The 27,562-nt window shown below is 42.2% G+C and overlaps 2 protein-coding genes across 6 annotated transcripts in view; one reads left to right on the top strand and one right to left on the bottom strand.

The window, feature by feature from the left end:
- The window catches only part of LRRC25 (leucine rich repeat containing 25), a 144,383-nt gene that overhangs the window by 72,426 nt on the left and 44,395 nt on the right, over window positions 1-27,562 (bottom strand). The gene's annotated exons all lie outside the window — the stretch shown is intronic.
- Window positions 115-27,562, top strand: LOC140065083 (kelch-like ECH-associated protein 1A). 3 transcript variants are annotated; one of them, XM_072112583.1, is made up of 8 exons: window positions 115-486; window positions 617-671; window positions 969-1,132; window positions 3,331-4,135; window positions 5,792-6,468; window positions 18,011-18,216; window positions 23,432-23,608; window positions 25,026-27,562. In XM_072112583.1, the coding sequence occupies exons 4-8, from the start codon at window positions 3,572-3,574 to the stop codon at window positions 25,196-25,198; spliced, it is 1,797 nt and encodes a 598-aa protein (XP_071968684.1). In that variant the 5' UTR covers window positions 115-486; window positions 617-671; window positions 969-1,132; window positions 3,331-3,571; the 3' UTR covers window positions 25,199-27,562. The 3 variants fall into 3 exon arrangements, with proteins under 3 accessions (XP_071968684.1, XP_071968672.1, XP_071968680.1); XM_072112571.1 differs by lacking the exon at window positions 617-671; XM_072112579.1 differs by lacking the exons at window positions 115-486; window positions 617-671 and having other exon boundaries at window positions 689-1,132.

The following is a 27,562-nucleotide window of genomic DNA, read 5'->3' as shown; positions in this document are numbered from 1 at the left end:
GGCGCAATTGCCCACTCAGTTCTACACCAGGTCCACTCTACGGCCCGTCACCACCCCCAACCAATTGATGAATGGGGGGGGGGGGTTTACGCCGGGAATTGCAACGCCCGTTATCAGGCGTATAAGCCGTGATGGATCACCCTCGTAGTTTTATGGCAGAGGCTATATAACCTTTGCTTAGGCCTCAACAGTTGCCTGGAGATTCAGTATATTTAGAGACACATTTGCACTCATCCAGAAAAGTGTCGAGTCACTGCTGTAATTCCCATCAGCAGAAAGAGCTTTGAACCCGGATCACCTCACAATCAGGAGAGAGAAAGCAGTCTGCCAACCCTCCATTTGCAGGCTGAGTCACAGAGCTTTTGTTTTGCTTCTATTTTTTATTCTCACTATTTTTACATGTGGGTGGATATATATCTACAGATATTCATGGCTCCTTACACTCCATGTAGAAGCCGAGCTGAAGGACTCGTATCTTTCAAATAGGTAAGGGACTACAATAACTTATAATATACTTCATTATTTATAACTTCCACCGTATATAAAATATGCTTTTGTTGCTCCTGAAGACAAATGACTAGATGTGATGTGCAAATCTCTTCTCAATTCTTTGCAGCGGTTAAGGGGTTAATGAGGAACGCCTGCCTTGCATTGCAATGATTCACGGCTAGGTATGCCTTGTATGGATGACAGTGCAGTAATTCAAGCTCAGTGTGCACTTCCTCAGTGGCAATACTGCTGGGAAAAGACTAGGGTCACAACTGGACAGACCTGCTGGCTTTTGACCCCCGTATAGTCACAAGATGTTTCAGACATTAGTGATAGTATGACAGGATAACAGAAAAGAGCTCAGCCAGTAACTTTGACTAGTTTATAGCTACAGACTCTGACACAGACACGAACTTCAGCTGCACTTTCTTTTTATTTTAGTTTGTCATTTCTTTTATTTGGTTTCTGTTACTATACAGATCAACTGGATATAGATATGTGAAGATCCCTTTAATCCCTTGCATAGGATTAATCTTCAGAAAAGCCTTGAAAACTAAAGCTTCCTGGGTACAATGGAGAACGTGGATGTAAACTGCAACAAAGGAAATCTGAATAACTCTGCAGTGTGGACCTGTGACACAAGGTATAAACAGACCCCGTCTATTATTAGGATGTCCTATTATATTCCTTACTTCCTGCTTCCAGAGGGGCCCACAATCTCATTTCCATATTGCAAATTCACACATACACATGTTCAGAATGTTTTTGGAGTGTGGGAGGAAAGCCTAACAATGAGTGGGTGTCTGTCACTCCACTTCTTGGAAACCATGTCCCACACTTTTATCCCTGGAATCTGGATTTTAAAAGTTTGTTAATTTGCTTACATTATTGTGAGATGAAATAGAGGACAATACACATAAGCACTATTATAATCTGTGATGCAGGAAAGGTGTCTTGCTTTGATAAATGTGATTACAGTATAGTAATTTCCCTTCAGTACTATATAACCCATTTTACTATAGAAAGTATACTCTTAAGGGTACAGTCACACGAACGTATGCCCGCTGTCCCGAAATCCATTGCACACAATGCCATAACACGGGGAAAGATAGGACATGTCCTATGTTTTCCCTGGGTACAGAACGGTACGGTGCCACGCGTGTGCAGCAACGTATCGCTCTGAGCCCCCATTGCCGGACTATGGGGGACCACAAGCTTGGGGCCCTGCATACACCCCCCTATTGTTGTGTGAATGTTGCCTAAAGGAAATCTACCATCAGAATCAAGCACGAAAAACCAGGGACACTTACTCATAGATCCAGGCACTGTTACTGTCAGTCTTCTCATATTTGTTATCCATGGCCTTCATCCTTCTAAAAGCAATGTTTAAAATTATGCTAATGAGCCCATCCTGGGGGTGTCACCAGAACCACTCCATGCTGCAGCTTTGTAGGTTGTTACAGTGAGAACAGTGCACCCCCCACCCCAACTGTATATTAAAACTTCCTCTGCTGAAATGAGATTACATCATTGTGGGAGGAAAGACAGTGAAACAGCCTGTGAAACTCAGCAGAGGGGAAGTGGGAGGGGGGGGGGGGGGCTCTGGCAACCAGGAACCCTTTAGGCTCATTACCATAATTCTAAGAAGACCATGGGTGACTAATATAAGAAGATTACCACAGTGCCTGTATCTATGAGTAAGTGCCCCTGGTTTATTATGCTTGATTTTGATTATATATTTCCTTTAGGCCATTTCCTCATGGCAGTATTCTGGTCAGTATTTTGCATTAAATTACCTTTGTAGAATCTATGCTTTTGGCTTACAAATATTAATCTGAATACTGCCATTTGGATCTGGCCTAAGCACTTCTGATAAATAGTCTCACAAATAATTGCTATTTAATGCACAATATATTGCTTTATCCTATACATGAAGGCGTAGATGGTTTACAAATTGAGAGGAGACCGTTAATAGCCTAAACATGTTAAAATTACTATAATAGTGAATCTTTTTATGGCATCCAATGAGACCATCTCTAAAATAAAAACTTTGTTCATTGGTTAATATGAGCATCAAAGACAAAGGAAGGTTCTTAGTCATTTTATAGCTGTGTAAATTGCAGCAACTTATTTTACCACAGGGTGTTATATATTGATAAATATACTAAATATTGAAGCAAATGTATAAAAGGGTCAGACTGAGTGCAACACAATTCTCATAAAACATGCAACATATAGAAGATTAGGTTGTAGTTGTCAATGTTATTTTTATACTTGTTCCATACAGTTAAAACATTATTCATATAATCTGCAAGATCTTGTAGGATATGTAATGAAACCATAAGAAATGGGCTCTAGTGGCAAGTCATTGGCCCTAAGGGCAGAGTCCAGTGTGGTGATCTTGTGCTTGATTTATGTCAAACCTAGCAGAGGATCCTCTGGTATTATAGTGGACCACTGCAAACCTTGTGTGTCTGTAGGTGGAAATACCGGTTTATTTTCCCTGAGTGGAATAAAAAAGTGAATGAAATGAATCCATTTTTCAATATTTTTTTCATTATGCTACTGTACATAAGCAATACGTATGTGTCTTTAAAGTGAGTACAACTAATTTCATTCTGTCTTTGTGTCATACATCAAATTTTGGTGCTATAAAAAAAAGAAAAAGTACAGACAAAAAGGTGGATCTAAAATTTACAAATTTTACAGTCTACAAAATGGATATAACATGTTACACCAGCCTAAGGCTGTTAAAGGATTTTACTTTATATTCAATTCAGCATTGGTAAGATTTATTCCTGTAGAGTTTTTGAATGATACATTTTCTTTTTCTTTTTACAGGACATTCAAAGTATCATCAATTCGGATTCATTTGTGTATGAACAGCCGCTTATGAACTCAATGAATTTCTGCCTTGATATGATCAGATTGGTTTCTGGAGATACATAATCCAACAAAAAAAATCATAACTGAAAAAATGAACTGCTAAATTTTTGGTTTGCAATTCTCTAAATGTTATCTGAACTGTATAAAGCATTATGTGATATTTTAGATGTTCTCTAAGTGAACTGCAAGACTGAGGATGTTATGTTCAAGAAAGAAGAAAGCAAATCTTAAGCACTCTACCACTATCGCCGTCCCTTCCATGAAAGGTCATGGCTACCTTGATTATACCATTGAAAACCATTCTTCAAAAGCTTTTGAAAAGATGGATGAGCTTAGAAGGAATAATCAGCTGTGTGACGTCCTCATAAAAGTTATTTACAATGGCCAAGAAGAACACTTCCCTGTACATAAGATTGTGCTGGCATCTTGCAGCCCCTTTTTCAGGGCTATGTTTACCAATAACTTCCGAGAGTGTTATGCTAAGGAAATCACCATCAAGGACATATGCCCAATAGTATTGGAAAGGTTAATAGAGTTTGCCTATACAGCCAGAATAACAGTTGGAGAAAAGTGTGTATTGCATGTTCTCCTTGCTGCAATGAGATACCAGATGGAGGATGTCGCGAAGGCTTGCTGTGACTTTCTTGTGAAACACCTTGAACCAAGCAATGTCATAGGAATCTCCAATTTCGCAGAGCAAATAGGATGCACAGAGTTGCACAAAAAAGGAAGAGAATACATCAATATGCACTTCAGTGAGGTAACTATATTGTGTCCTAGTAGAAAATATACTTCATACATGAATGTTATATAGCATAGTGTAGATATCGCTGCAGTTTCTTTCCTGGAGTGGATCAACAAGACTTTGGTAACATGTACCAACATGTGGAAAGATGTATACTGCCCTTTCCTGCTGAATCCAAAATCTGCACCAAAATAGAAGAAACAATCCCATAGGATGGGAATTACAACATGCTTTAGCATGGATACAGCTAGTGTGCAGGCGGGGGCAACAGGACCCCTTTGTGTCAGGAATTGCATCTCTAATGGTCCGCATTCAACTTGAAAATAAAATAAAAAGTATGTTTTATTTTAGGATAATCTACAAATAATTGGCTTCTGGATGAGTGATGAAACGGAACCTGTCAGCAAAAATTTACCTAATAAGCCACTGCCAGTATGTCATCAAGCAGCTGGACAGATTCTAGATCATGTCTATTTCATGGCCCAGCATGGTGGCAGAAAATCAACCTTGAAGTGACATGTAATTTGGTTGTATAAACTCAAGGAGGCAGTGAGCTTTCTTCACTTCAGAATAGCCTCTTCACTGTAATTGTTGGTCATGCATCCAGACACATTACTAACCAGATCTCCTTCATTCTAAAGCGGGGAGAACTTGACTTCAATGCTGAGCTCTCCACCCCCATGACTATATACAACCAGTTTAGATCTCACTTAAAAGTTCATTTTCTAAATGATTACACCACACTGAACCATTAAAGAAATATGATGTGGAAGGTGTTGATCTGCTTCACACCATACTGGTAATGGTAATTTCTGATGACAGTTTCCCTTTAAGGTCCTGGTTTAAGTTTGGTACAGTGTGCAATGTGTATTGTGTCCAGCCCATCCATACTAATCCTTATTCTAACAGTCAATGTTCAAGACCAATACTATTTAATTGTGGTCCCACAAACCTCCAGATTACGAACACAAACTTTCACATCCCACATATTTGGTCCATCTACCCACTAGGACAGCATGTGATACTATAAACTGAAAACACCTTGGCCCACATTGACTAAGCACATTGCAGTCAGTACTGTGCGCAGTTTGCCTGTGTATAGAGGGGTGCCAGATTCGGGATTTCACCACTTTTTTTTTGGTGCACTTATTACAAGGGTCATGCAATACACATCTGCACACAGTCCAACTGAACACCGGAACCCCCCCCCCCCCACACACACACACACTTTTAGTGCAGAAATTTGTGTCGCATGAAGAATAGTGCAGCGTGCGGCACAAAATAGTATCAGTATCAGGGGGCCCGACCATCAGCCACTGGGCTGCATGAAGTCAGATCTGTAACCTCTGACACCCCTATGGGATAACAAGACAATGGAGGAGATTTATCACTGCTTCTACACCTACTGGCATTTAACACTGCACATACACAGGCCTATAAATCCGACTGTTGGAAACCTGCCAGTCTAACACATAGCCAACTGCACAAAATCCTGCCTAATGATAAATCTCCCCCTACGTGTGTATTTATATGTTGTATGCAGAACAAAAACGGAAGAAAATGGATCAGTTTTAAACAGACGAACAATGGACACTACTGTGTGAATAAACCCTAAATGTAGTATTAGTATATCTCCCAATATTTTTTAAAACTTTTTTATTATTATTCCAGGTTACAAAGGAGGAGGAGTTTTTAAATCTTTCGCATTGTGAACTACTGGACTTGGTGAATCAAGAAAACCTGAATGTCCTGTGTGAGACAGAAGTGTACAATGCCTGTGTCAGATGGATGCAGTGGGACTTACACAACAGAGCTCAGTATTTTAATGTGTTGCTTAATGCAGTACGTCTCTATGCCCTACCACCCAAGTTCCTGGCTGTTCAGTTAAAACAATGTCCAATTTTAAATAAGGAGAATTCATGCAGGATGTTCCTTTCCAAGATTTTCCAGGAAATGTCATTACACAAACCTCTCCCACCAACCAAAGTAAGGGGCAACCAACTTATTTATATTGCTGGTGGCTATCTTCATACCTCATTAAACTCTATGGACGCCTATAACCCACAGACTGGAAAATGGATTAAGCTTGCTGACATGCTAGAACCAAGAAGTGGTCTTGGAGCTTGTACTGTCAGTGGTTTGTTTTATGCTGTGGGTGGAAGGAATCATTCCTCAACTGACAATACAGACTCTAATTCTTTAGCCTGCTTCAATCCAATAAATAACCAGTGGACATTGAAAGCATCAATGAATGTTTCCAGAAACCGTGTTGGAGTAGCAGTAGTTGATGATACCATTTATGCTGTAGGAGGCTCTTCTGGATCTGAGCACCACAAAAGTGTTGAAAGGTATGTGTTAGAAAAGGTATTGTTTGGTAGAATCTGGAGAACATAGTTTAGTCATTCAAATCATTTGAATGCAGCCTAACCCCATTAGTACAAGATCAAAACTGATGATGGGTTTCCTTTAGAGAGAAAAAGAGATACTATCCTGACTCCAGTATGAGTAATCATATCAAAGTAGTTCCTATATAATGTGATTATTTTTCTTTAAAATAAAAAACCTCTCCCCACATCGCTTGTAAACTGTATCGTCCATCCAAACATTCTGTGGAACTGAGTTCAGTAATACTATCCTTACAGTAAAGAATCACTGTTTGCAAGGATGGCGAAGCTCTCTTTCTTACAGGCTTTTTTCATTATTGATAGTCTAGGTGTGAACAGAATTAGAAATACCGTATATACTCGAGTATAAGCCGACCCGAGTATAAGCCGAGGCCCCTAATTTTACCACAAAAAACTGGGAAAACCTATTGACTCAAGTATAAGCCGAGGGTGGGAAATGCATTGGTCACAGCCCCTCCAGCATGTAGCCAGTCAGCCCCTGCCCCAGTGTATATAGCCAGCCAGCCCCTGCCCCAGTGTATATAGCCCCCCCTTCCCCGTCGTGCAGCACAACAATACCGGATGGATCGCACAGAAGATCTACGGGTGCCGCCAGAAAGGCGAGTTTTGATTTATTTATTTTTTTGACTCGAGTATAAGCCGAGTTTGGGTTTTTCAGCACATTTTTTGTGCTGAAAAACTAGGCTTATACTCAAGTATATAGGGTCTATACTTAAATATAAACCTAGTTTTGTGGCACCATTTTTAGTAGTATTTACCCTACGGCGCTCACTTCCATCGTCCTTTTCTCTCCACATCTACTCTTCTGGTCTTTGGGTTCCGAGCAGGACGGGCAGAGGCACGTCTATGTGTTCGGCCCAAGCACGCACACACTATGATGCAGTGGTGTCACCGCTTGGTGAAGTAATAGTGACATGCACCTGCCCGCTCTGTCGGGAACCCGAAGACCAGACGAAGAGATGTGGACTCTGTTGGACATTGTATGAATTGGGGCACTCTGCTGGACATTTTATTCATTGGAGGCTGCTGTGGACATTTTATTAATGAGGGGCTGTTGTACATTTCATCAGTGAAGGGAGGCTGCTGTGGACATTATCATGAGGGGAAATTGATGTTCACCTACACTTTAGTTCTGATAATCCAGCAAGTTGTGTTCACTTTCTTGATATCTAATTGATGGTAATGTGAATACAGGTGTAGTGGATACTTCCATGTTCACCATATCTTTGGCAGGCAACTATATCCTTTGTGCATCAAGTTGTCATATCATAAGAGCTATTCCCTATGGAAATGTATACATTATAAAAGGATCTGTTCTGACATAACAAGTTTAAATCAACAAAGTATCACAACAAAACAGAAATTGTTACTGAGAGGATACTCTAAAACTGTTCACAATTTGATCTTGATAACATCATAAATACATACATTCCCATATTAAATTCATATACAGTTTTACATGAAGTGATTAGGGAGGGATATACAGTATTTTCTGGACTATAAGAAAAATTTTTGCTAAAAAGTCCCTGCGTCTTATAGACCGGAGGTCAGGATGATCCAGCACTGCCAGACCCTCCTGACAGCTGTAAGGGAGATCGGGTGATGCCCTGACACAGAGCTGCACCCGATCTTCCAGAGAGGAGCCTCCATACTGTTCTCTTCCTACAGGTACAGGACCTGCAGTGATGTCAGAATCATGTGACTGATCACATGATTCTGACATCACCACAGGTCTCATACTGCTATCCTGCCCTGGGACAGGGTAAGAAGAAGGGGAATGGGGGAAGTATGTGTGTGTGTGTGTGTGTGTGTGTGTGGTTCTGTGTGTGTGTGTATAGGAGAGTTGAGTGTGTATAGCTGAGCAGAGTGTGTATAGCGGAGCAGAGTGTGTATAGCGGAGCAGAGTGTGTATAGCGGAGCAGAGTGTGTATAGCGGAGCAGAGTGTGTATAGCGGAGCAGAGTGTGTATAGCGGAGCAGAGTGTGTATAGCGGAGCTGAGTGTGTATAGGTGAGCTGAGTGTGTATAGGTGAGCTGAGTGTGTATAGCTGTGCTGAGTGTGTATAGCTGTGCTGAGTGTGTATAGCTGTGCTGAGTGTGTATAGCTGGGCTGAGTGTGTATAGCTGAGCTGTGTGTGTATGTGGATGGATGATGCTGAGCTGTGTGTGTATGTGGATGGATGATGCAGAGCTGAGTGTGTATGTGGATGGATGATGCAGAGCTGAGTGTGTATGTGGATGGATGATGCAGAGCTGAGTGTGTATGTGGATGGATGATGCAGAGCTGATTGTGTATGTGGATGGATGATGCAGAGCTGAGTGTGTATGTGAAGGGATGATGCAGAGCTGAGTGTGTAAATGTATGTCTGTGTGTGCTGTACTTTAGTGCGACCAACAGGGATATTTTAATTGGTGTAAAATATATTTTTCCTATATTAAGAAGCGTCTTATAGTCCGAAAAATACGGTAGATGTGTAGCATTAGGCAATTCTCTTTTGTCCAGTATGACCTAGACTATTCCACATTGCGTTTTTTTGTATAGAAAAAGTGCACTGACCGACAGTGGAGGTGATTGGATAAAGCTCCTTCTCCAGAGGGAAACATCATGGATGTTAAATCCCAGTTGCAGATTTTTTAAAATGATTAGTGTCCTCCACTAGCTCCCTTACCTTCCCGCAATCCACAACGATCTCCTCGCTGCAGCACACGCGTCCCTACCTCCTAGGACGCACATGCTCCGGCGCTGATGATCGGCGCTGGCCGCATGCCCTTCCGGTTTACATCCCAGCCCTTTCCTGTGTCCCCTGCCGGATCTTCGTGCCTTGTGCCCTAGAGAAAGCTTTGTTCCTATTCCTTGTTCTGATATTGTGAATTTTCATTGTGATCCCGGTTCTGTTCCCGACTTTGCTCCTGTTCTGCCTGTCCTGACCTTCCGCTACGTCCCCGACTCCGATCTTGTGCTGCCTGTCCTGACCTTCTGCCTGTCCTGACTATAATTCTGCTCAACTTCTTTGTACCTTGCCTTGGCTGCCACTGCGGACTAAGTCTTGCCTGTGGAATGACCTGGACCAACCTGCTTTTTAGCTCTGGTGAAAACCGGACACCACTTAGACTCCGGTCCCAGGTGTTGGCGTACATCATCGTCCGCGGTGGTCCAGTGGGTCCACTACCCCTGGAGCCTGAAAATTAGAATTAGATTTATTGTAATATATATGTGTAATATATTCTTCCTAGTAACTTTTAAAAAATTTGAAAATTATATCAGATATTTAACTTGTACTTGTGCTGTGACATGTATCTGTATCGATTGGTTAGGGTTAGTGGTTTTTAACCCTTGAAGACACGCTTTGGAATGCTTTATCTTATCGAGTTTATTTTCAGACTGTTTTATCATGACATGGTGTACTTCACAACTTGCACTTAATTATAAAAAATTAGAAATTTGGCAAAAATGTGTGATTTTCTGATTTCTAAATCTTATGCTCATCATTCATTTAGTCTAACCGCCAAAATTGGTTGCTAATTAAAATTAACCATATGTCTGCTTTACGCTGATATAATTTTTTATATGTTAATTTATTTTATTAGGATGTGAGAAGGACAACTCGCCTTCATAAGGGTTTTCAAAGTTCTACTTATTAGAAACTCCCCTAAAATCACCATATTTTTTAAAATATTTTTTTGGTAAGCATGTTAACACTTTAAGCATCTCACAAGAATTAAAACAAAATGGAGGTTCTATATGGAATTTTTACATTTTGACAAATTGATTATTTAGCCCTAAAATTAACATGTACATGCAGGATAAAATTAGAAAACACATACAGATTTTGTTGTGAACTTTCTTAAGAGTAGGGCAATACCCCACGAGTGGATGTAAACTACTTTAGGGGCATACAGCAGGGCGCAGAACAGGAGGAGCTTTTAGAAGGCAGATTTTGATTTGACATTGTTTTCAGGTGCCATTACACATTTGAAAAGTTCCTGAGGTAACAGAACAGTGTACCACCCCCATAAATTAGCTTATTTTGGAAACCACACCACCCAGAGAATTTACCAAGGTTTATATTGAGCTATCTATTACCACAGATGTTTTATAGAAAGTAATTACATTGGCTTGTGTAAGTGAAAATCCTTTTCCAAAAAACCTTGCTTTGGACCCTAAATTTTTAGTAGGAAAATAAAAACCTCCATAGAGCAGACCCATTTGAAATACTAGGCCCCTCAAGGATTGCAGTATATTTGGGAACGCAATACCTAGTTGTTTAACTTTTATTGGCTTTTATTTGGGGGGGGGGGGTGCAAAAATTTTAAATTAAATTTTCTTTTTCCGGCGAACTCTGGAACTTCAACAAGTGATCATCTAATCACTTGTTCAAATTAATACATTGCCATACTGATGGATAGCAGTGTATTTTACCAGTCAGACTAGGCTGATGGTGCTTCCCCAACTCCTAGGGCACGTGTGCCGCTTCGCAAAGATTTAAAGGGCCAGTGCGCAGATAATTGCCGCTTGCTTGCCGCCTTCTCAGATAAATTCTTGCCCCTTCCTGTGTCTCCTGCATTCCTGTGTTCCCGTGTATCCTGCGTTACTGTGTCTCCAGTGTTTCTGCTCCCGTGTATTCCTGCTCCTCAGTTCCCATGTCCTGCGTTCCTGTGTGCCTGTGTTCCCGTTCCCATCTGCCTGGACCTCCCATTGCTGATCCCGGATTGGACTTCGTGTTGCATCTCTGCCGCCTTCCCTGTGCCTGGACCTGAAGCTGAGACTGTCTTCTGCTAAGGTACCTCGATCTCGGCGGCCACCATGGGCTAGACCTGGTGGTACCCTGCCACAGCAATTCCATCCCAGGTGCCAGGTGCCACTTAGACTTTGGTCCCAGGTGTCGCTACTACCACCTCCCACGGGGGTCCAGTGGAATCACACATCCCAAATCCTAACAGTAAGATCCGGCCATGGATCCGGCCGAGGTTCTGCTTCCCATTCGGCCCGATCTTGCCACCATCGTGGTGCAGCAATTCCAGAGGTTGCCTCTCAACGTGAACAGCTGGGACAAGTTACTCCCATGCTGCAACAGCTGCTAGCTGCCTAGCAACAGCAGCAGGTTCCTGAAACTGCTCCTGCGACTTCTGCTACCGTGGTCTGTCTTCCTGCAGCTGAACCTAGGCTATGGCTGTCTATGCCTGCCAAGTATGATGACGATCCCAAATTGTGCAATGACTTTTATAACCCAGTGTTCCCTTCATATTGAACTCATGCCATCTCAATTCGTCACGGAGCGATCCAAGGTGGCATTCATCATCAGCCTCCTCTCTGGGAAAGCCCTGGCCTGGGCTACTCCTCTTTGGGACAGAGGTGACCTGGTCACGGCCACTCTCACAGCATTTCTGGCGGAGTTCCAGTTCGTATTTGAAGAACCATCACGGGGTCTCCTCGACTGGGACTGCGCTAATGAATCTGTGCCGTGGGATAATATGCTGTCCAGTTCCTACCCTGGCCTCCAAACTCTTCTGTCCGCAGCTTTCAAAAAGGGACTCATGTCCCCGGCCGCGCGTGATCTGCCGTCTACTCTGAGTGGTCTCATCACCCTGGCCACCCGGATTGACGTGCGGTTTAGGGAGTGTGCCGAAGAGTTACACCATGAGCAATGCCAAGTCCGTCCACAACGCCATCCTCGCCTGGCTCCTGTTTTCCAACGACCGCTCCAGTCTACGGTCATACCTTCTGCAGAATAGCCTATGGAGAGAGCCAGTCTCTCTTCCCAGGAATGTATCAGAAGACGTCAGGGAGGCCTCTGCCTTTATTGTGCCAGTCCAGAGCTTTTCATTGGGACTTGTCCAGTCCGTCCCTAGCGTCCGGGAAACGCCAGCACCTAGGGTTCCTGGGAGAAGCTGTAAGCAAAGCTTCTCCTCCCCTGATGATTCCGGTGCTTCTCAGCATTGGCACCGGCACCCAGATCCAGGTCTCTGCTTTCTTGGACTCTGGTTCCACAGGGAACTTCGTGGATGCCGCTCTGGTCTCCCGGCATCACACCCCAGTGGTTCGCCTTGAGAAGCCGTTGGTCATCTCTTTAGTCAGTGGCCAAATCCTCTCTGACCCGGTCCAGTACTGCACCAAGCCTCTGTTCTTACAGGTCAGTGTACTGCACAAAGAGAGACTGTCCTTTTATGTACTACCACGGTACACCTCCTCCATCCTGTTGGGCCTTCTGTGGCTGCAGCTCCATGCACCAGTACTCAACTGTATGACGTGGGAGATCCTTCATTGGGGTCCAGAGTGTCAGTCCCGCTTGGCCAGTGCCTGTCTTGGCCTTCTCTGTGACTCGTAAGACTCTAGAGGGCCTACCTACATGTTACCGGGACTTTGCCAACATTTTCTCTAAGAAGCAGGCCGAGGCATTGCATCATCCCTACGACTGCCCTATTTCCGGGTACCTCTCCTCCCTGGGGTCGGGTGTACCCTCTCTCCGTACCCGAGACCACTGCCATGTCAGAGTATATTACAGAGAACCTTCATAGAGGGTTTATACATAAGTCCTCCTCTCCAGCAAGTGCAGGGTTCTTTTTTGTGACCAAGAAAGATGGCTCTCTGCGTAATTGCATTGATTATCGCATACTTAACAAGGTCACTGTTAAGAATCACTATCCTCTGCCGCTGATCACGGAGTTGTTTGACCGTCTACGGGTGCAAGAGTCTTTTCCAAATTGGACCTTCGAGGGGCTTACAATCTCATCCGCGTCAGGAAGGGTGACTAGTGGAAGACCGCCTTTAACAGCCGTAATGGGCATTTTGAATATTTAGCTATGCCCTTTGGACTTTGTAATGCGCCAGCTGTTTTCCAGGAGTTTGTTAACCGCAGCTTCAGGGACTTGTTGTACAGTTGTGTTGTGGTTTACCTGGATAACATCTTTGTGTATTCTTCTGATCCCGAATCCCACCAGTCCCATGTACGGCAAGTGCTCAGGCACCTCAGGGTGTACCATCTCTACGCCAAACTGGAGAAGTGCCAGTTTCATCAGAAGAGCATTCCATTCCTCGGCTACATAATTTCCTATAAAGGCTTGCAGATGGATCCTTCCAAGTTATCTGTGGTTCTTCAGTGGCCACGCCCAGTGGGACCGCTTGCTATTCAAAGATTTCTGGGCTTTGCAAATTATTATAGACAATTTATACCACATTTCTCATCTCTGGTAGCTCAGATGGTGGCGCTAATGATTAAAGGTGCAAATTACCGGGTCTGGCCTCCAGCAGCAGAGGAGGCCTTCACAAAATTGAAGACCACTTTTTCCTCTGCATCAGTTCTTACCCAACCTGATACAGAAAAGCCGTTTCTTGTGGAATTCGATGCCTTCTCCGTGGGAGCGGGGGGCGGTCCTTACCCAGAAGGGGCCTAAGGCCCGAATTCTCACCTGCAGCTTTTTCTCCAAAACCTTCTCCTCCGCTGAGAAGAATTATTCAATTGGAGATCGTGAGCTTCTGGCTATCAAGCTAGCCTTGGAGGAATGGCCCATCTGCTGGGGGGAGCCCGATTTCCAATCAGCATTTTCACAGACCATAAGAACCTTCAGTATCTACAGACGGTTTAGTGTCAAGCTAAACGTGGTCCCTCTTCTTTTCCCGCTTTGACTTTCAGATCCATTTTCGTCCTGGCAAAAAGAACATCAAGGCTGACTCCTTGTCCCGTGCTTCTGACGTTATGGGGGAGGACTCTGCTCCGAGCTATATCGTTCCTCCAGAGAGGCTTGTGCTGGCAGCGATGGTGGACCTCCAGCAACTACCTCCCGGCAAGACTTGTGTGCGACCTGGTCTTCGAAAGAGGATCCTGACCTGAGGACATTCTTCTCGCGTGGCTGGGTACCCTGGGGTGCAGCGCTCTGTGGCCCTCATTTCCAGATTCTGTTGGTGGCCTGACTTGATCAAGGACGTTCAGGATTTTGTGAGTTCCTGTGCCTCCTGGGCTCGCAAATAGCCCTAACGACAAAAACCTGCTGGTCTTCTGTTACCGTAACCCGTGCCTACCTGCCCGTGGTCTCATGTGGCTATGGACATTATTACAAGGTCTGGTTGTCCTCCAGATACATCCGGCTAAAGATCCCTGTCTACAAATTGGGACCCAGGTTCTTCGGTCCATTTGAAGTCCTCAGTCGCATCAACCCGGTGGCCCACAAGTTGCAACTGCCTCCTAGCATATGTATACCCAACTCCTTCCACATTTCTGTCCTCAAACCAGTCATCTTGAACCACTTCACCCGGCAAATGCCTCCTCCTCCAGCGCCTCAGGGGATTTGATCCTAAGGGAGATCGTGGGAGCCAGAGGATAACGTCCTGGACAAAAGCCTGCTGCAGTGATGCCTCAGGCTCAAGAAGAGGGGGAGGATCGCTGGAGCAGCTGTGACCCTCCGTGTACCCCCGGAGACCTTACACAGCAGAACTCACCTCTCCTGGCTCCAGCGGAAGTCTCTGCAATTCCCGCGGCGATAATTGGTGCTGGCCTGCCGCCTTCCCAGATAAAGTCCTGCCCCTTCCTGTGACCTTTGCTGGATCTTTGTGCCTCACACCCTTTGAAAAATCTCCTCAGCGATTTTCCTGCGTTCCCATGTCCTACGTTCCTGTGTGCCTGTGTTCCCGTTCCCATCTGTCTGGACCTCCCGTTGCTGTCGCCGGATTGGACTTGATATTGCATCTCTGCCGGCTGCCCTGACCATGTGCCTGGACCTGACTCTGAGACTGTCTTCTGCTAAGGAACCTCGACCTCGGCTGCCACCTCGGGCTAGTCGCACCTGGTGAAGACCAGGTGCCACCAAGACTCTGGTCCCAGGTGTCGGCTAGTACCACCTCCCGCGGTGGTCCATTGGATCCACACATCCCAAATCAAGGGACCCGGCTGTAACACATGAGCATGCGCACATACAGTGTTACATAATACAGTGTAATACATCTGTATTACACTGTAGTAGGTGAAGAAGAGCTTGAACAAGTAACCCCAAAAAAACCTTATATTTGTAACAATCTGCTCAATAACTCAGAAGCATTATAAGACCCGCTTGGTGAGCGCCGTAAAAAAAATACCCAAAAAAAATCACCAAAAATTTTTAAATCCCTTCACAAAAATGTTCTAAAAAGTGATCAAGAAAAGTTATGTGCGCCAAAATGGTACCACTAAAAAGGACAAATCAATGCGCAAAAAAATAAGCCCTAAACCAGCTCTGTCAACCAAAAAATGTTAAAGTTTTCTCTGTATTAGTTTTTCTTCAGAAAATTGTAAAAATATATAAAAAACTATATAAATGACCGTAATCATAGTGATCTATATAAGATAATGGGGCAGATTTACTTACCCGGTCCATTCGCGATCCAGCGGCGCGTTCTCTGTGCTGGATTCGGGTCCGGCCGGGATTTATTAAGGTAGTTCCTCCGCCGTCCACCAGGTGGCGCTGCTGCGCTGAAACGCATCGGAACGCGCTGGAGTTCACCGGCTCGGGCTGAGTGAAGGTAAGTGCAAGCTCCGCAACAGATTTTTTGTTTTAAATGCGGCGGTTTTTCCGAATCCGTTGGGTTTTCGTTCGGCCACGCCCCCCAATTTCCGTTGCGTGCATGCCAGCGCCAATGAGCCACAATCCGATCGCGTACGCCAAAATCCCGGGCCAATTCAGGGGAAATCGGCGCAAATCGGAAATATTTGGGTAACACGTCAGGAAAACGCGAATCGGGCCCTTAGTAAATGACCCCCAATATGTTATTTTTATGGTACAGTGTATGGCTCCAAAAAAATACAAGCAGAAAGGAAACCAAAATGTATGATTTTTTTTTTTCCTCCATACATTTAAAAATTAATAAAATCTTATCAATGACCTAATGACCCATTAAAATGAAGTATTTGTAAAGTGCTTCTAAAGGGAAAATGCATAATCTGCTCTGAATGGCACAGCTTCCCTTCAATGCCCTGGCATGTGCCCATACAGGAGTTTACGAACACATATGGGGTATTGTTACACTCAGGAGGAATTGGGTATCAAACTTTGTGGAGCGTTTTGGTATTTTATCCACTGAGAATTTGTAGATATTTTGAAAAACACATTCATTAAGCCAAAAAAATGTAAATTTCAATTGCATCTGATTTATTTTTTTCCCCTGTAAAACAATTAACGGGTTAACAAACTTCAAAGTTGTTTTACATACTTTAAGTCGTGTAGTTTCTACAATGGGGTAATTTATGGGGTTTACTTTTATTTAGGCCTCTTAAAGTGACTTGAAATCTGAGCAGGTCCCTCAAAAGCATGATTTTATGTTTTTTATGAAAATGTGAAAAATCACACCTAAAGTTCAAAGCCCCATAGCATCCTACAAAAATGAGGAATACATAAAAAACCATGGAGGCATAAAGCAGACATTCATTCGGTTTATTTTATGTTAAACGCAGCAAAAACCAACAAAATTTTTCAACTAACATGAAGTACTAAGTGTCACGAGAAAACAATTTCAAAATCACTTTGATATGTTAAAGCGTTCCGAAGTTATAACCACTTATAGTGACACAGGGCAGATTTGAAAAATTGGGCCGTGTCTGGAAGGTGAAAAGTGACTTCGGCGTTAAGGGGTTAAACTTAACATGGACACATCCCTCCACACACTCCCTGGTCCCTAAAGTAAAATGGTAGGTTTACTTTTATACAACCTGCCACTTCCATCTCAAGAACATCTCTCGCATCTGGCCCTTCCTCAATCCAGAGTCTACAAAACTGGTAGTCCATGCCCTTATCTCTTGCTTGGACTACTGCAACAGTCTTCTCTGTGGTCCCGTCTATATATCTTTCTGAGCTAATTAGCCATGTAATCTGCATTCCTCACAGGACTTTCAGCTTCATTCCCTTACCATCCGCTATTTTCATAATTGTATTCAGGATTTCTCCTGTGCATCTCCCCTGCTCTGGAACTCTCTATCAAAATGTGTCAGACTGTCCCCCACCTACCAATGCTTCATACGTTACCTGAAAACCCACCTGTTTGGGATTGCCTACAATACGTAATAACTGCACTGTTCTGCTCCTTCACCTTGTGTCCTCCTTCCACTTGTTTCCTGATCACTGTAGTTTTGTATTTAAACTTAATGTAATGTTTATGAACCCCTTATTTATTGTACAACATCATGGAATTAATGGCGCTCTATAAATAAATAATACATGGAGAGAGTTTAGTCTGTGAGCCCTTCACCACTGGCCTTTATATTTTTTACGTTGGCTGATCATGAAAACATTAATTACCATGGTAACTTATCAATGCACCAAATTTAGTACAACTATCTTATACACTTCTGCCCAAAATTATTCTCAATAGAAAACATTTGCCAGATTCCAGTATAAAACATGATTTAAGCCACAAGTGTAGACACAGTTGTGGTTTATTCCTCATAAATGCATTAAGATGTTGTGTTTTAAGGTTATCATCATTATTCCTGATTCTCTGTTCATGATTCTGTTCAATACTCTAGGTATGATCCTGAAAACAACCAATGGACATTTGTAACTGCTATGCAAGTTGCACGAATTGGGGCTGGAATAACATCATGTCGTGGGCTTTTGTATGCTGTTGGTGGATTTGATGGGGAAAACAGACTAAATACTGTGGAGTGTTATCACCCTGAAAATGATCATTGGTATTCTGTGGCATCAATGAAAACTATACGAAGTGGTGCCGGTTAGTACATCTCATTTCTTGTAAATGTGCCGTAAATATATATAAGTATAAAGTAAACTAAGTAAAAATATATAAGTAATATACACAAATATATATGTACAGCAGGTAAAGACGTGTTTTGTGATTTTTGCCAATATCAAAAAAGAGCAGTAGTATCATTTGGTAATTTGCTTTTTGTTTTTGGATGGGAAAAAATGTGAGGAGATAAAAGCAAAGTTGGATGCTGTTTATGGGGACATTTCGCCATCTATAACCACAGTCAGATATTGGTTCAACAAATTTAAAAGTGGGTGAACATCCGGTTTTGATGAGGAGCGACCAGGCAGACATGGCTACTGAGGAAATCATTCAAAAAGTCCACAACATGATACTCGCTGATCGATGAACGAAAGTGCACAAAGTAGCAGAGGCCGTAGGTGTGTCAACCAGAACGGCAATTGTTATTTTACATGATAAGTTGGCGATGAAAAAATTGTCGGCCCGATTGCTCATGGTGGACAACAAGCAGATGCGGCTATTAACTTCGAAGAAGTGTTTGGAGCAATTTAAGAGAGATCTGAAGGACACCAGAAACTAAGCAATAATCAAAACAATGGATTTCTCACGGTGAATCTGCCCCAAAGAAGGCGAAGACAGTCCCAACAGCCGGAAAGGTCAAGGCGTCGATTTTTTGGGATGCAAACAACATCATCCACATAGATTTTTTAGAAAAAGTAAGAGCGATCACTGGACAATACTACAGTGAGTTATTAGACCGCTTCGACAAAAAAGTTAAGGAGACAAGGCAGCATTTGGCAAAAAAGAAGGTGCTGTTTCACCAGAGTTGTAGCTGCCAAACTGCATAAATTGCATTATGAACTCCCCGTATTCACCCGATCTGGCTCCCTGCAACTTTTTCTTGTTCCCTAACATGAAGAAATAGCTTGCGGGAAAAAAATTTAGCTCAAACGAGAAAGTCATCGCCGAGGCAGAGGCATATTTTGGAGAGTTCGACAAATCCTATATTTTGGAGGGGTTAAAAAAATGGCATGAACTTTGGGAGAAGTGTATCCTTCAAAATTTTTGAAAAAATGGTGTCTTCATTTCTAACACGGGTACTTATTGAACCGCCCTCATACAGTCAACGGCCATGAAAAAAATTGTAAATACCATAAACAAAGGTTAATGATTTTTTTAAACCATGTCCAAGAAAGAGTTAGTAAAATCTGATTATTAGATATTGAACCCCCGTAATTGATGTACCTGAAAAGTAGAAAAGGGAGAGGATGGATGCATAAAAAGCCATGATAGAAAGAAGACATTTGGGAAATAATAATAATAAATATAATTTTTCGCTTTTCAGACAGATAGTTAAAGCACCCAAGTAAGTTTGAAAATGAATAATTTTTAGAAATTTTTGTCAAATTTCCGTTTTTTTCATAACTAACTAACACAAAAGATATCATCAAAATTTTTATATTACTTGCTTACTTACTGAAGTACACTGTGTGACAACAAAACAATCTCATAATACCCTGGATATGTTAAGGCATTACAAATGTATAACCTCCTATAAGGACACAGGGCAAATTATAAAAATCATGTTTGGTCCTAAAGACCTGAATGGGTTAAAGGGAGAAGAGTGTGTTTTTTACATGGGACTGTAAGTTGTAGTGGAGAGATGTTTTTTACATTGAGGGGACTGAATAATGATGTACATGGAGGCAATCCGGATATGGCAGATCATATTGATATGGGGGGATGCAAGGTACTCCAGTAAAGTATGTGATAAATACAGTATGGCCCGTGCTGTGATGTCATTTTAGAGGGACAATGTGCATGGCAGTGATGGCAGTAACACACATAATTACTATTGTAACAGAGCAGGACAGTCTGTTAGATCATCACTGGGAGAAGAGCATGAGAGGGAGCCCACAAAATTTGGTGAATTATAAAAGCAAACTATTAAAGCTTCACTTTGGGATTAACCCTTTCAGGACCTTCTGTTTTTTAATCCACTGATTCCTAGAGCAATTTTTATTTTTACGTTTACAGAGATGTGTTAGGGCTTGTTATCTGTGGGACAAATTGTATTTTTTAGTGGTGCCATTTAATATTCCATGCAATGTACTGGAAAGGTGGAAAAAAATGGCAAGTGCAGTGAAATTAACAAAAAAACACATTTGTGCCGTTTTTTTGTGGGCTCTGTTTTTATGGGTTTTATTCTGCACTCCAAATGACACTTTATTCTTTGGGTGGCTATGATCACAGGAATACCCCTGCCCTTCTCCGTAGAGAAATGCGGCATAGTGCCGTATTCCGGAGAAAGGTAGGACATGTCCTATCTTCCTCCCAGCTATAGCACACCCATTGCCATCTATGGGGGACATATATACGGCGTATATTCGGCAGCCTTATATATACGTCCTCCATACTGTTACATGAATATAGCCTGATATAGGTTATAAAATGGCCAGGAATAATCTTTTTAATATTTTGATCGAACACCCATTTTGGGATCCGCCGATACCTATCATGATTATTACTTTGACTTTACTGTTTATCTACTTTTATATGTGATCTAGGAAAAGGGGGGTGATTTAAACTTTTCCTTTTTTTACATTTTACTGCCATGGCAACCGATCGCTGCCCTCAGATGACATCACGGGAGAGGCGATCAGCCATACAAGATGACAGTTGGTCTTAGGGGGACATTTCTACGCCAGGGGGTGACTGGAGTCATTCTGCGCCAAAGCATGCGCCTAATTGAAAATTTGCGCCAAATCACTAATCATGAATTTAGTTCAGTATTGTGAAAACTAGTTTATGGAAATAATGAATTTGGGGCAATTAGGGTCTAGTTTACAGTGACTTTGCACTGTCCTATGTTAATTTGGCACGATGAAAGTCGCAAAACAGCATTTGTTTTCTATAGAAATGAATCAGTGAAAAAACATTGCCCTCCGCATGTATTCAAAGTTTCAATAGGCTTGAATAGGCTATTGAAAAAAGTTCTGATTGGTTGCCATGAGAAACTAGAACAGTTATGCTTTCAGATACTTCTGAAAGATGTCCTCCAATTTGTAAGAATTTTAATGCATGCAAAACATGAAACCACTCTTAAACATTAAAACCCTGTGCCACTAAAAAAAAAGACATCTGACTACAGATTCAAAGCTGTTACATTAAAAAAGGGAATCTGTGACAAAAGATCTACTAAAATTACTGCCAGTAAAATGGGGTTCGCCTTTGTTGAAGGGGTCATTTACATTTATTTTAATTCATTTGCCACATGTAAACATTTCTTCTATTGGATGTTATTAAAAATAATTTCCTGTGTGAAGATAATTGCTCATAAATGTAGCCATGTTGTCCCTTAGAAACCAGACTTACTCATCGGATATGGCCACCTCACATTTTGGCAGTAGTGGCCAGACATGCACTATTGAGTCCTGCCTGACTATGTGGATTCAGCATTTATTACCACAGGACGGCTGTAGGACATGCAGTAACTCCCGGACATTTCATATACAAAAACGCTTTGTGTCTTTGTGCAATCCCTCCAGCAGAGGTGGCTGTATCCAAGGAGAAAGTCTTGTTTCTAAGGGACCCTATGACTACATTTATGAGAAATCTAATTGAAGAAATGTAAATATATGGCAGATTAATGAAATTGAATGTGAATGCCGAGACAAGAATACCCCTTTAACCCCTTAACGCTCTGCGCCGTAGCTCTACGGCGCAGAGGTATAAGGGATGTATGAAGAGGGCTCACGGGCTGAGTCCTCTTCATACAAAGGTGGGGGTTTTTGCAAAATGCATAAAACCCCCACCGCTAATAACCGCGGTCGGTGCTAGCACCGATCGCGGCTATTAACCCCCCCGTTGCCGCCGGCAAAGTCGCCGGCGGCATTTAAAAGACGGCGGCGCGCGGGCGCCGCCATCTTTTTTTCGATCGCCACGCCCCCGAACGTCATCGGGGGGCGGCGATCGGTTGCCATGGTAGCCTCGTGTCTTCTTTTGACACGAGGCTATCTGGCAGCTGCAGATTCGTTACAATGAGCCAGTGGCTCATTGTAATGAATGTGCTGCAAAAATGCCATATATTGCAATACAGAAGTATTGCAGTATATGGTAGCAGCGATCTGACCATCTAGGGTTAATGTACCCTAGATGGTCTAAAAGATAGTGAAAAAAAAAAGAAAAAAAAAAGTTTAAAAAATAAAAAAAATTAATAAAATATTAAAAGTTCAAATCACCCCCCTTTCCCTAGAACGGATATAAAACATAATAAACAGTAAAAATCACAAACATATTAGGTATCGCCGCGTCCCAAAATGCCCGATCTATCAAAATATAAAAACGGTTACGGCCGGCGGTGACCTCCGAGGCGGGAAATGGCGCCCAAATGTCCGAAATGCGACTTTTACACCTTTTTACATAACATAAAAAATGAAATAAAAAATGATCAAAATATCGCACAGACCTCAAAATGGAAGCAATGAAAACGTCGCCTCATTTCGCAAAAAATGACCCCTCACACATCTCCGTGCGCCAAAGTATGAAAAAGTTATTAGCGTCAGAAGATGGCAAAAAATTTTTTTTCTTTTTTGTACACATTCGTTTAATTTTTGAAAATGTATTAAAACACAATAAAACCTATATAAATTTGGTATCACCGCGATCGCACCGAACCAAAGAATAAAGTAGGCATGTTATTTGGAGCGAAGAGTGAAAGTCGTAAAAACTGAGCCCACAAGAACGTGACGCACGTGACGTTTTTTTTCAATTTTTCCACATTTGGAATTTTTTTTCAGCTACGCAGTACACGGCATGTTAAAATAAATAACATCACGGGAAAGTAAAATTTGTTACGCACAAAATAAGCCCTCACACAGCTCTGTACACGGAAAAATGAAAAAGTTATGGATTTTTGAAGTTGGAGAGCGAGAAATCGGCCGAAAAACCCTGCGTCCTTAAGGGGTTAAGCACCCTTTTACTCAAGTGTTTTTCACACTCAAAAAAACAGAAAAAAAGTTAAAAACTGACAATTTCCATTGATTTCAATCAGCTCTCTGTTCGATTTTGTTTAAACTCTGATTAAACTCTGCAAGGCTCATGTGAAAGGGTCCTAATAGTGCCACCAAACATGCTCTATAGAGATCAATGTTACTATTCATGGTATATAACATGTGCATACTTATGTTTAATATGGTACAATTATTTTCTGTGACAGGAGTTGTCTGTGTGGATAATTATTTATATGCTGCTGGAGGATATGATGGAAATAACCAACTAAACACTGTTGAACGATATAACATAGACCACGATTATTGGGAGTCTGTGGCATCAATGAAACATAAAAGAAGTGCACATGGTCTGGTTCTGCACCAGGGAAAGATTTATGCTCTTGGTAAGATTTCCATTAACTTCATGGCAAAAAAAAATGTATTTACTATGTTTTGCATGGATGCATATTTTTTTTTTAAAATTGAACAAATAGGAACTGTATTTCATATTTGTGCTCTTTGCCAAGTGCAGAGGAGTGGGGTAAGAGAGTGTAGCATGCTGAAAAGCAAAATCACAAAGGGGCTAGGGCAGTGGTGCCGAACCTATAGCACAGGTGCCAGAGGTGGTACTCAGGGCCCTCTTTGTGGGCACCCAGGTCACATTGCCCCAGCACAGAGTTCACCACACATACTTAAAGAGGACCTGTCACCTAAATTTTCAGCACTAGGAGCTGCTTACTAAAGTAAGCAGCTCCTAGTGCTTGATCAAACGCTGCAGTGTTATAGTGATAGAGTTACCGTAAACCTCCGGTAACGCTATCAAACACTGCGGCAGGGTACAGTGTAATCATCGGACCGCTTGCAAAGCTGTCCGATGCATTCATGAGGGGGCGGTCCGAGGCGCTGCCTCTTCCCCGGACAGCCCCGCTAGCTCCATAGGCCGGCAGTGACTGCCACGCCCCAACCGCGCCCCCTCATGAATACGTCGGACAGCTTTGCGAGCTGTCCGACAATTACATTGTACCCCGTCGCAGTGTTTGATAGTGTTACCAGAGGTTTCCGGTAACGCTATCACTCTAACCCTGCAGCGTTTGATCAAGCACTAGGAGCTGCTTACTTTAGTAAGCAGCTCCTAGTGCCGATAAATTGGGTGACAGGTCCTCTTTAAGAATTCACCTGCAGGCACAGGTAATGTAGATACTACTCTCAGCATTATTTTGAGGCAACATATCCTTGGCTTCTTAGGACTGTAGAAAGAGTGAGAAGTAATGGGCAGGGGCAGTTTATCGATGGAGGTCCTTCTTCTATTAAATTTGTGGTAGAATAGAGAGTGACTGTTTAAATTGCTGTGTTGGCACTTTGTGATAAATACGTGGGTTTTTGTTGTAATTTGGGTACTCTGTCTCGAAGAGGTTCGCCATCACTGGGCTAGGGTAACCCCTCAGGCTTATTAGCATAATCATAAAAAGTTGTTTTTAGATGGAAGGGGGCAATGGATAAAAAATATAAGAAGATTACCACAGTCAGTGCCTGTATTGTATAAGTGGGCCTCCTTTATCTTGCTTCAATCCTTATAGGCCCTGTTTCCTAAGAGTGAGTCTGTTCAGACAAACTTGCTCTGTGCACATGCAGGATTTACAGGATTGAGCCTACAACTGGAGAACTGATCTAAAGATATCTGAACAGTTTATTTCAGTAGTTCTGCATGACGATGCAGATTTGGGTAGTGCTCAGCCATTTGAGAAGTCTCTTACTGTAACTTTTTTCAATTCAATGGCATTGGTCATATCATATTATATATAACCATATTTCTTTTCACAGGAGGATTCAATGCAGATGGCTTTCTCTCTTCCATAGAATGTTATTGCCCAGAAAGCAACACATGGACAGAAGTGTCAGAAATGCCCATAGGATGCAGTGGCATGGGTGTAGCGGTAACTATGGAGCCATGTCCAAATGCTGTCAAAGACATTGAAGAGATTTTGGAAGCATAGAATGTAATTTAATTAAGATATTCACATTTTAAATACATTGCTGCCTTTAATATTTAAGTTACACTTAGAATCAGACCAACTTCATTCCACTTGTCACATTTTCCTTAAACTCATCTTTAATTGTGAAACTGACATCAGACTCATCCTAACAGAGCTGAAACCAGCCATGATCTGCAGCTGCTTTAGCCCTTACACATGACTGAGGGTACATTGAAAATGCTCTATATTGCTGTTAGTGTTCTCTTTATTTAAACAACAATCCTTCCTATAGAAGTTTCCTCCTTTTTTGGTTTAATTCCATGGTTATTACATTTTCAGCAAATGTTTAAAGGCTATATTCAACTTTGACTATGGAAAAGAAGTTTACAAATGTTGCATTAAATTTAAGGCTGCAATTATCAGATATTGCATAGACCGCTTCCCCCCCGCCACCTTGTTGTTTTCCTCTATCTTCTATTTTTAGACTTTCTGATTTGGGTGTTTTGCACCTAGTATTAAATACTGGATTAATACATTAATATTAATATTAATACATTAAATACACCTCTTCTTGTGAACTAGCCCACTTTATTCCTTTACTGATATACCATATTTTTCGGACAATAAGACACACGTTTTAGCATCTTTTTTGGCCAAAAAGTGCCTGCTTATAATTGTAAAAGAGATCGGTTGAGGCAGTGACATCAAGCTTCACTCGATCTCCTAGGGGCGAGAGCCTCCCCACTGCCCTCCCCTTTCCTGGGTGTTCCGACTGTAACACACATGACCTGAAGGGATTTCAGAAGCATGAGACTGATCACATGTTTACTACATCACTCAAGGCCCTCATGCTACCAGGATGGGGCAGAGAACTGGGACAGAGTAATAAAAGGTGGGGGTGTGTTTCTTGTGTGTGTCTGTGTATAGTACCGACTGTGTGTATAGCAGAGCTGTGTGTATGTTCCTATATATAGCTGTGCCCAGTGTGTTCCTTGTATGTGCATAGCAGAGCTACGTGTGGTTTTGTACACGGCAGTGCCCAGTGTGTTCCTTTTGTGTGTAGTTTGTATAGTAGTGCCCAATGTGTGTATAGCTGAGCTGTGTGTGTTTGTGTGCATAGCAGAGCCTAGTGTATGAAAAAATGGATGTAGTAGTGCTGTGTAAGTAAATGTATACATGTAGCAGAGCTATGTGTGTAAATGTATGGATGTAGCAGAGCTATGTGTGCTGCATTGTTGTGCGACCAACAGGGATATTTTAATTGGTATAAAATGTATTTTACCTTTTTTGGAGGACGAAATCTGGAGTGCATTTTATAGTCCGAAAAATATGGTACTCTTCTGCAGCTGATGAGGATCCTTTTCTCCCTTGTGCTTTTTATGATTTCATCTGCTTTGGCTCCTTTCCATCTACACTCATATAGAATGTCAGGTCTTGTGAGAAGGGCCCTCACTTCTATTGTTCCATATGACTGTTTGTACTTTGCAATGTAATATTATATTTGTATGTGTTTCCTATGATTTGTAAAGCGCTACAGAATATGATGGCGCTATATAAATAAAGAGTATCATTATTATTCCATCCCTATTTGTACTCTGATACAGAACAGCATGCATGGCATTCCCTTCCTGCAGACTTGGATGTTTCCCCTGTACAGGCTATAGCTTTCTCCTCCTCCCTGCTACTAGGAGAAAAAGAAAGGATGTAACAAAGTCATGAGTGATTCTTTTTATTTATGCACATCATGATGAAAACAAAAGTGCAAACAACTTTGAATAAAAAAGAAATTAATACATTTTTAAAAGCCTTTAACCCCTTAACGCAAAAAGAAGTTCCTGAACGTCCTGTTGCGTAAGGGGGAGTATGAAGGTCACTGGCTGAGCCCTCTTCATGCTCATTGGATGTTTGCTGCACAATGGAGCAAACACCCTTCGCTAACACCCGCATTCAGTGCTAGCACCGATTGCGGGTGTTAACCCTTTGACCGCCTCCATCTTGGCTCAGATTTTCACTCCCCGTGATGTCCTTGGGGAGCAGCGATGCGTTGCCATGAACCCCCTCTGGTCACACAAAGATCCGAGGCTGTCATGTTTTAGGCTATTACAATGTGCGATTTGCACATTGTAATAGATGATGTGCAAAATCCCCATATACTGCCATACTGTAGTATGGCAGTATAAGGTAGGATCAATCAGACAACCTAGGGTTAAAGTGCCCTAAGGGCTCTGAAAAATAGTACAAAACTAGGTTTTTAAAGTAAAAAAAATTATATTAAAAAAACCTAAAAATTCAAATCACCCCCCTTTCCCTAGAAGTCATATAAATATAAATAAACAGTAAAAATTATAAAAACATAAGGTATCAACGCGTCCAAAAATGCCAATC

The sequence above is a fragment of the Engystomops pustulosus genome, chromosome 1 (genome assembly GCF_040894005.1).
Source record: "Engystomops pustulosus chromosome 1, aEngPut4.maternal, whole genome shotgun sequence".
In the NCBI taxonomy this organism is placed as follows: Eukaryota; Metazoa; Chordata; class Amphibia; order Anura; family Leptodactylidae; genus Engystomops; species Engystomops pustulosus.
Note: the sequence above shows the minus strand (reverse complement) of the source record. Positions and strands in the feature narration are given on the sequence as shown.

Bases quoted from the DNA above. Each gene is read 5' to 3' on its own strand.
- LOC140065083 (XM_072112571.1), top strand. From the start codon at position 3,572: ATGTTATGTTCAAGAAAGAAGAAAGCAAATCTTAAGCACTCTACCACT. The intron at 4,136-5,791 runs GTAACTATATTG...TTATTATTCCAG, and splicing joins TCAATATGCACTTCAGTGAG to GTTACAAAGGAGGAGGAGTT. The intron at 18,217-23,431 runs GTTAGTACATCT...TTTCTGTGACAG, and splicing joins AACTATACGAAGTGGTGCCG to GAGTTGTCTGTGTGGATAAT.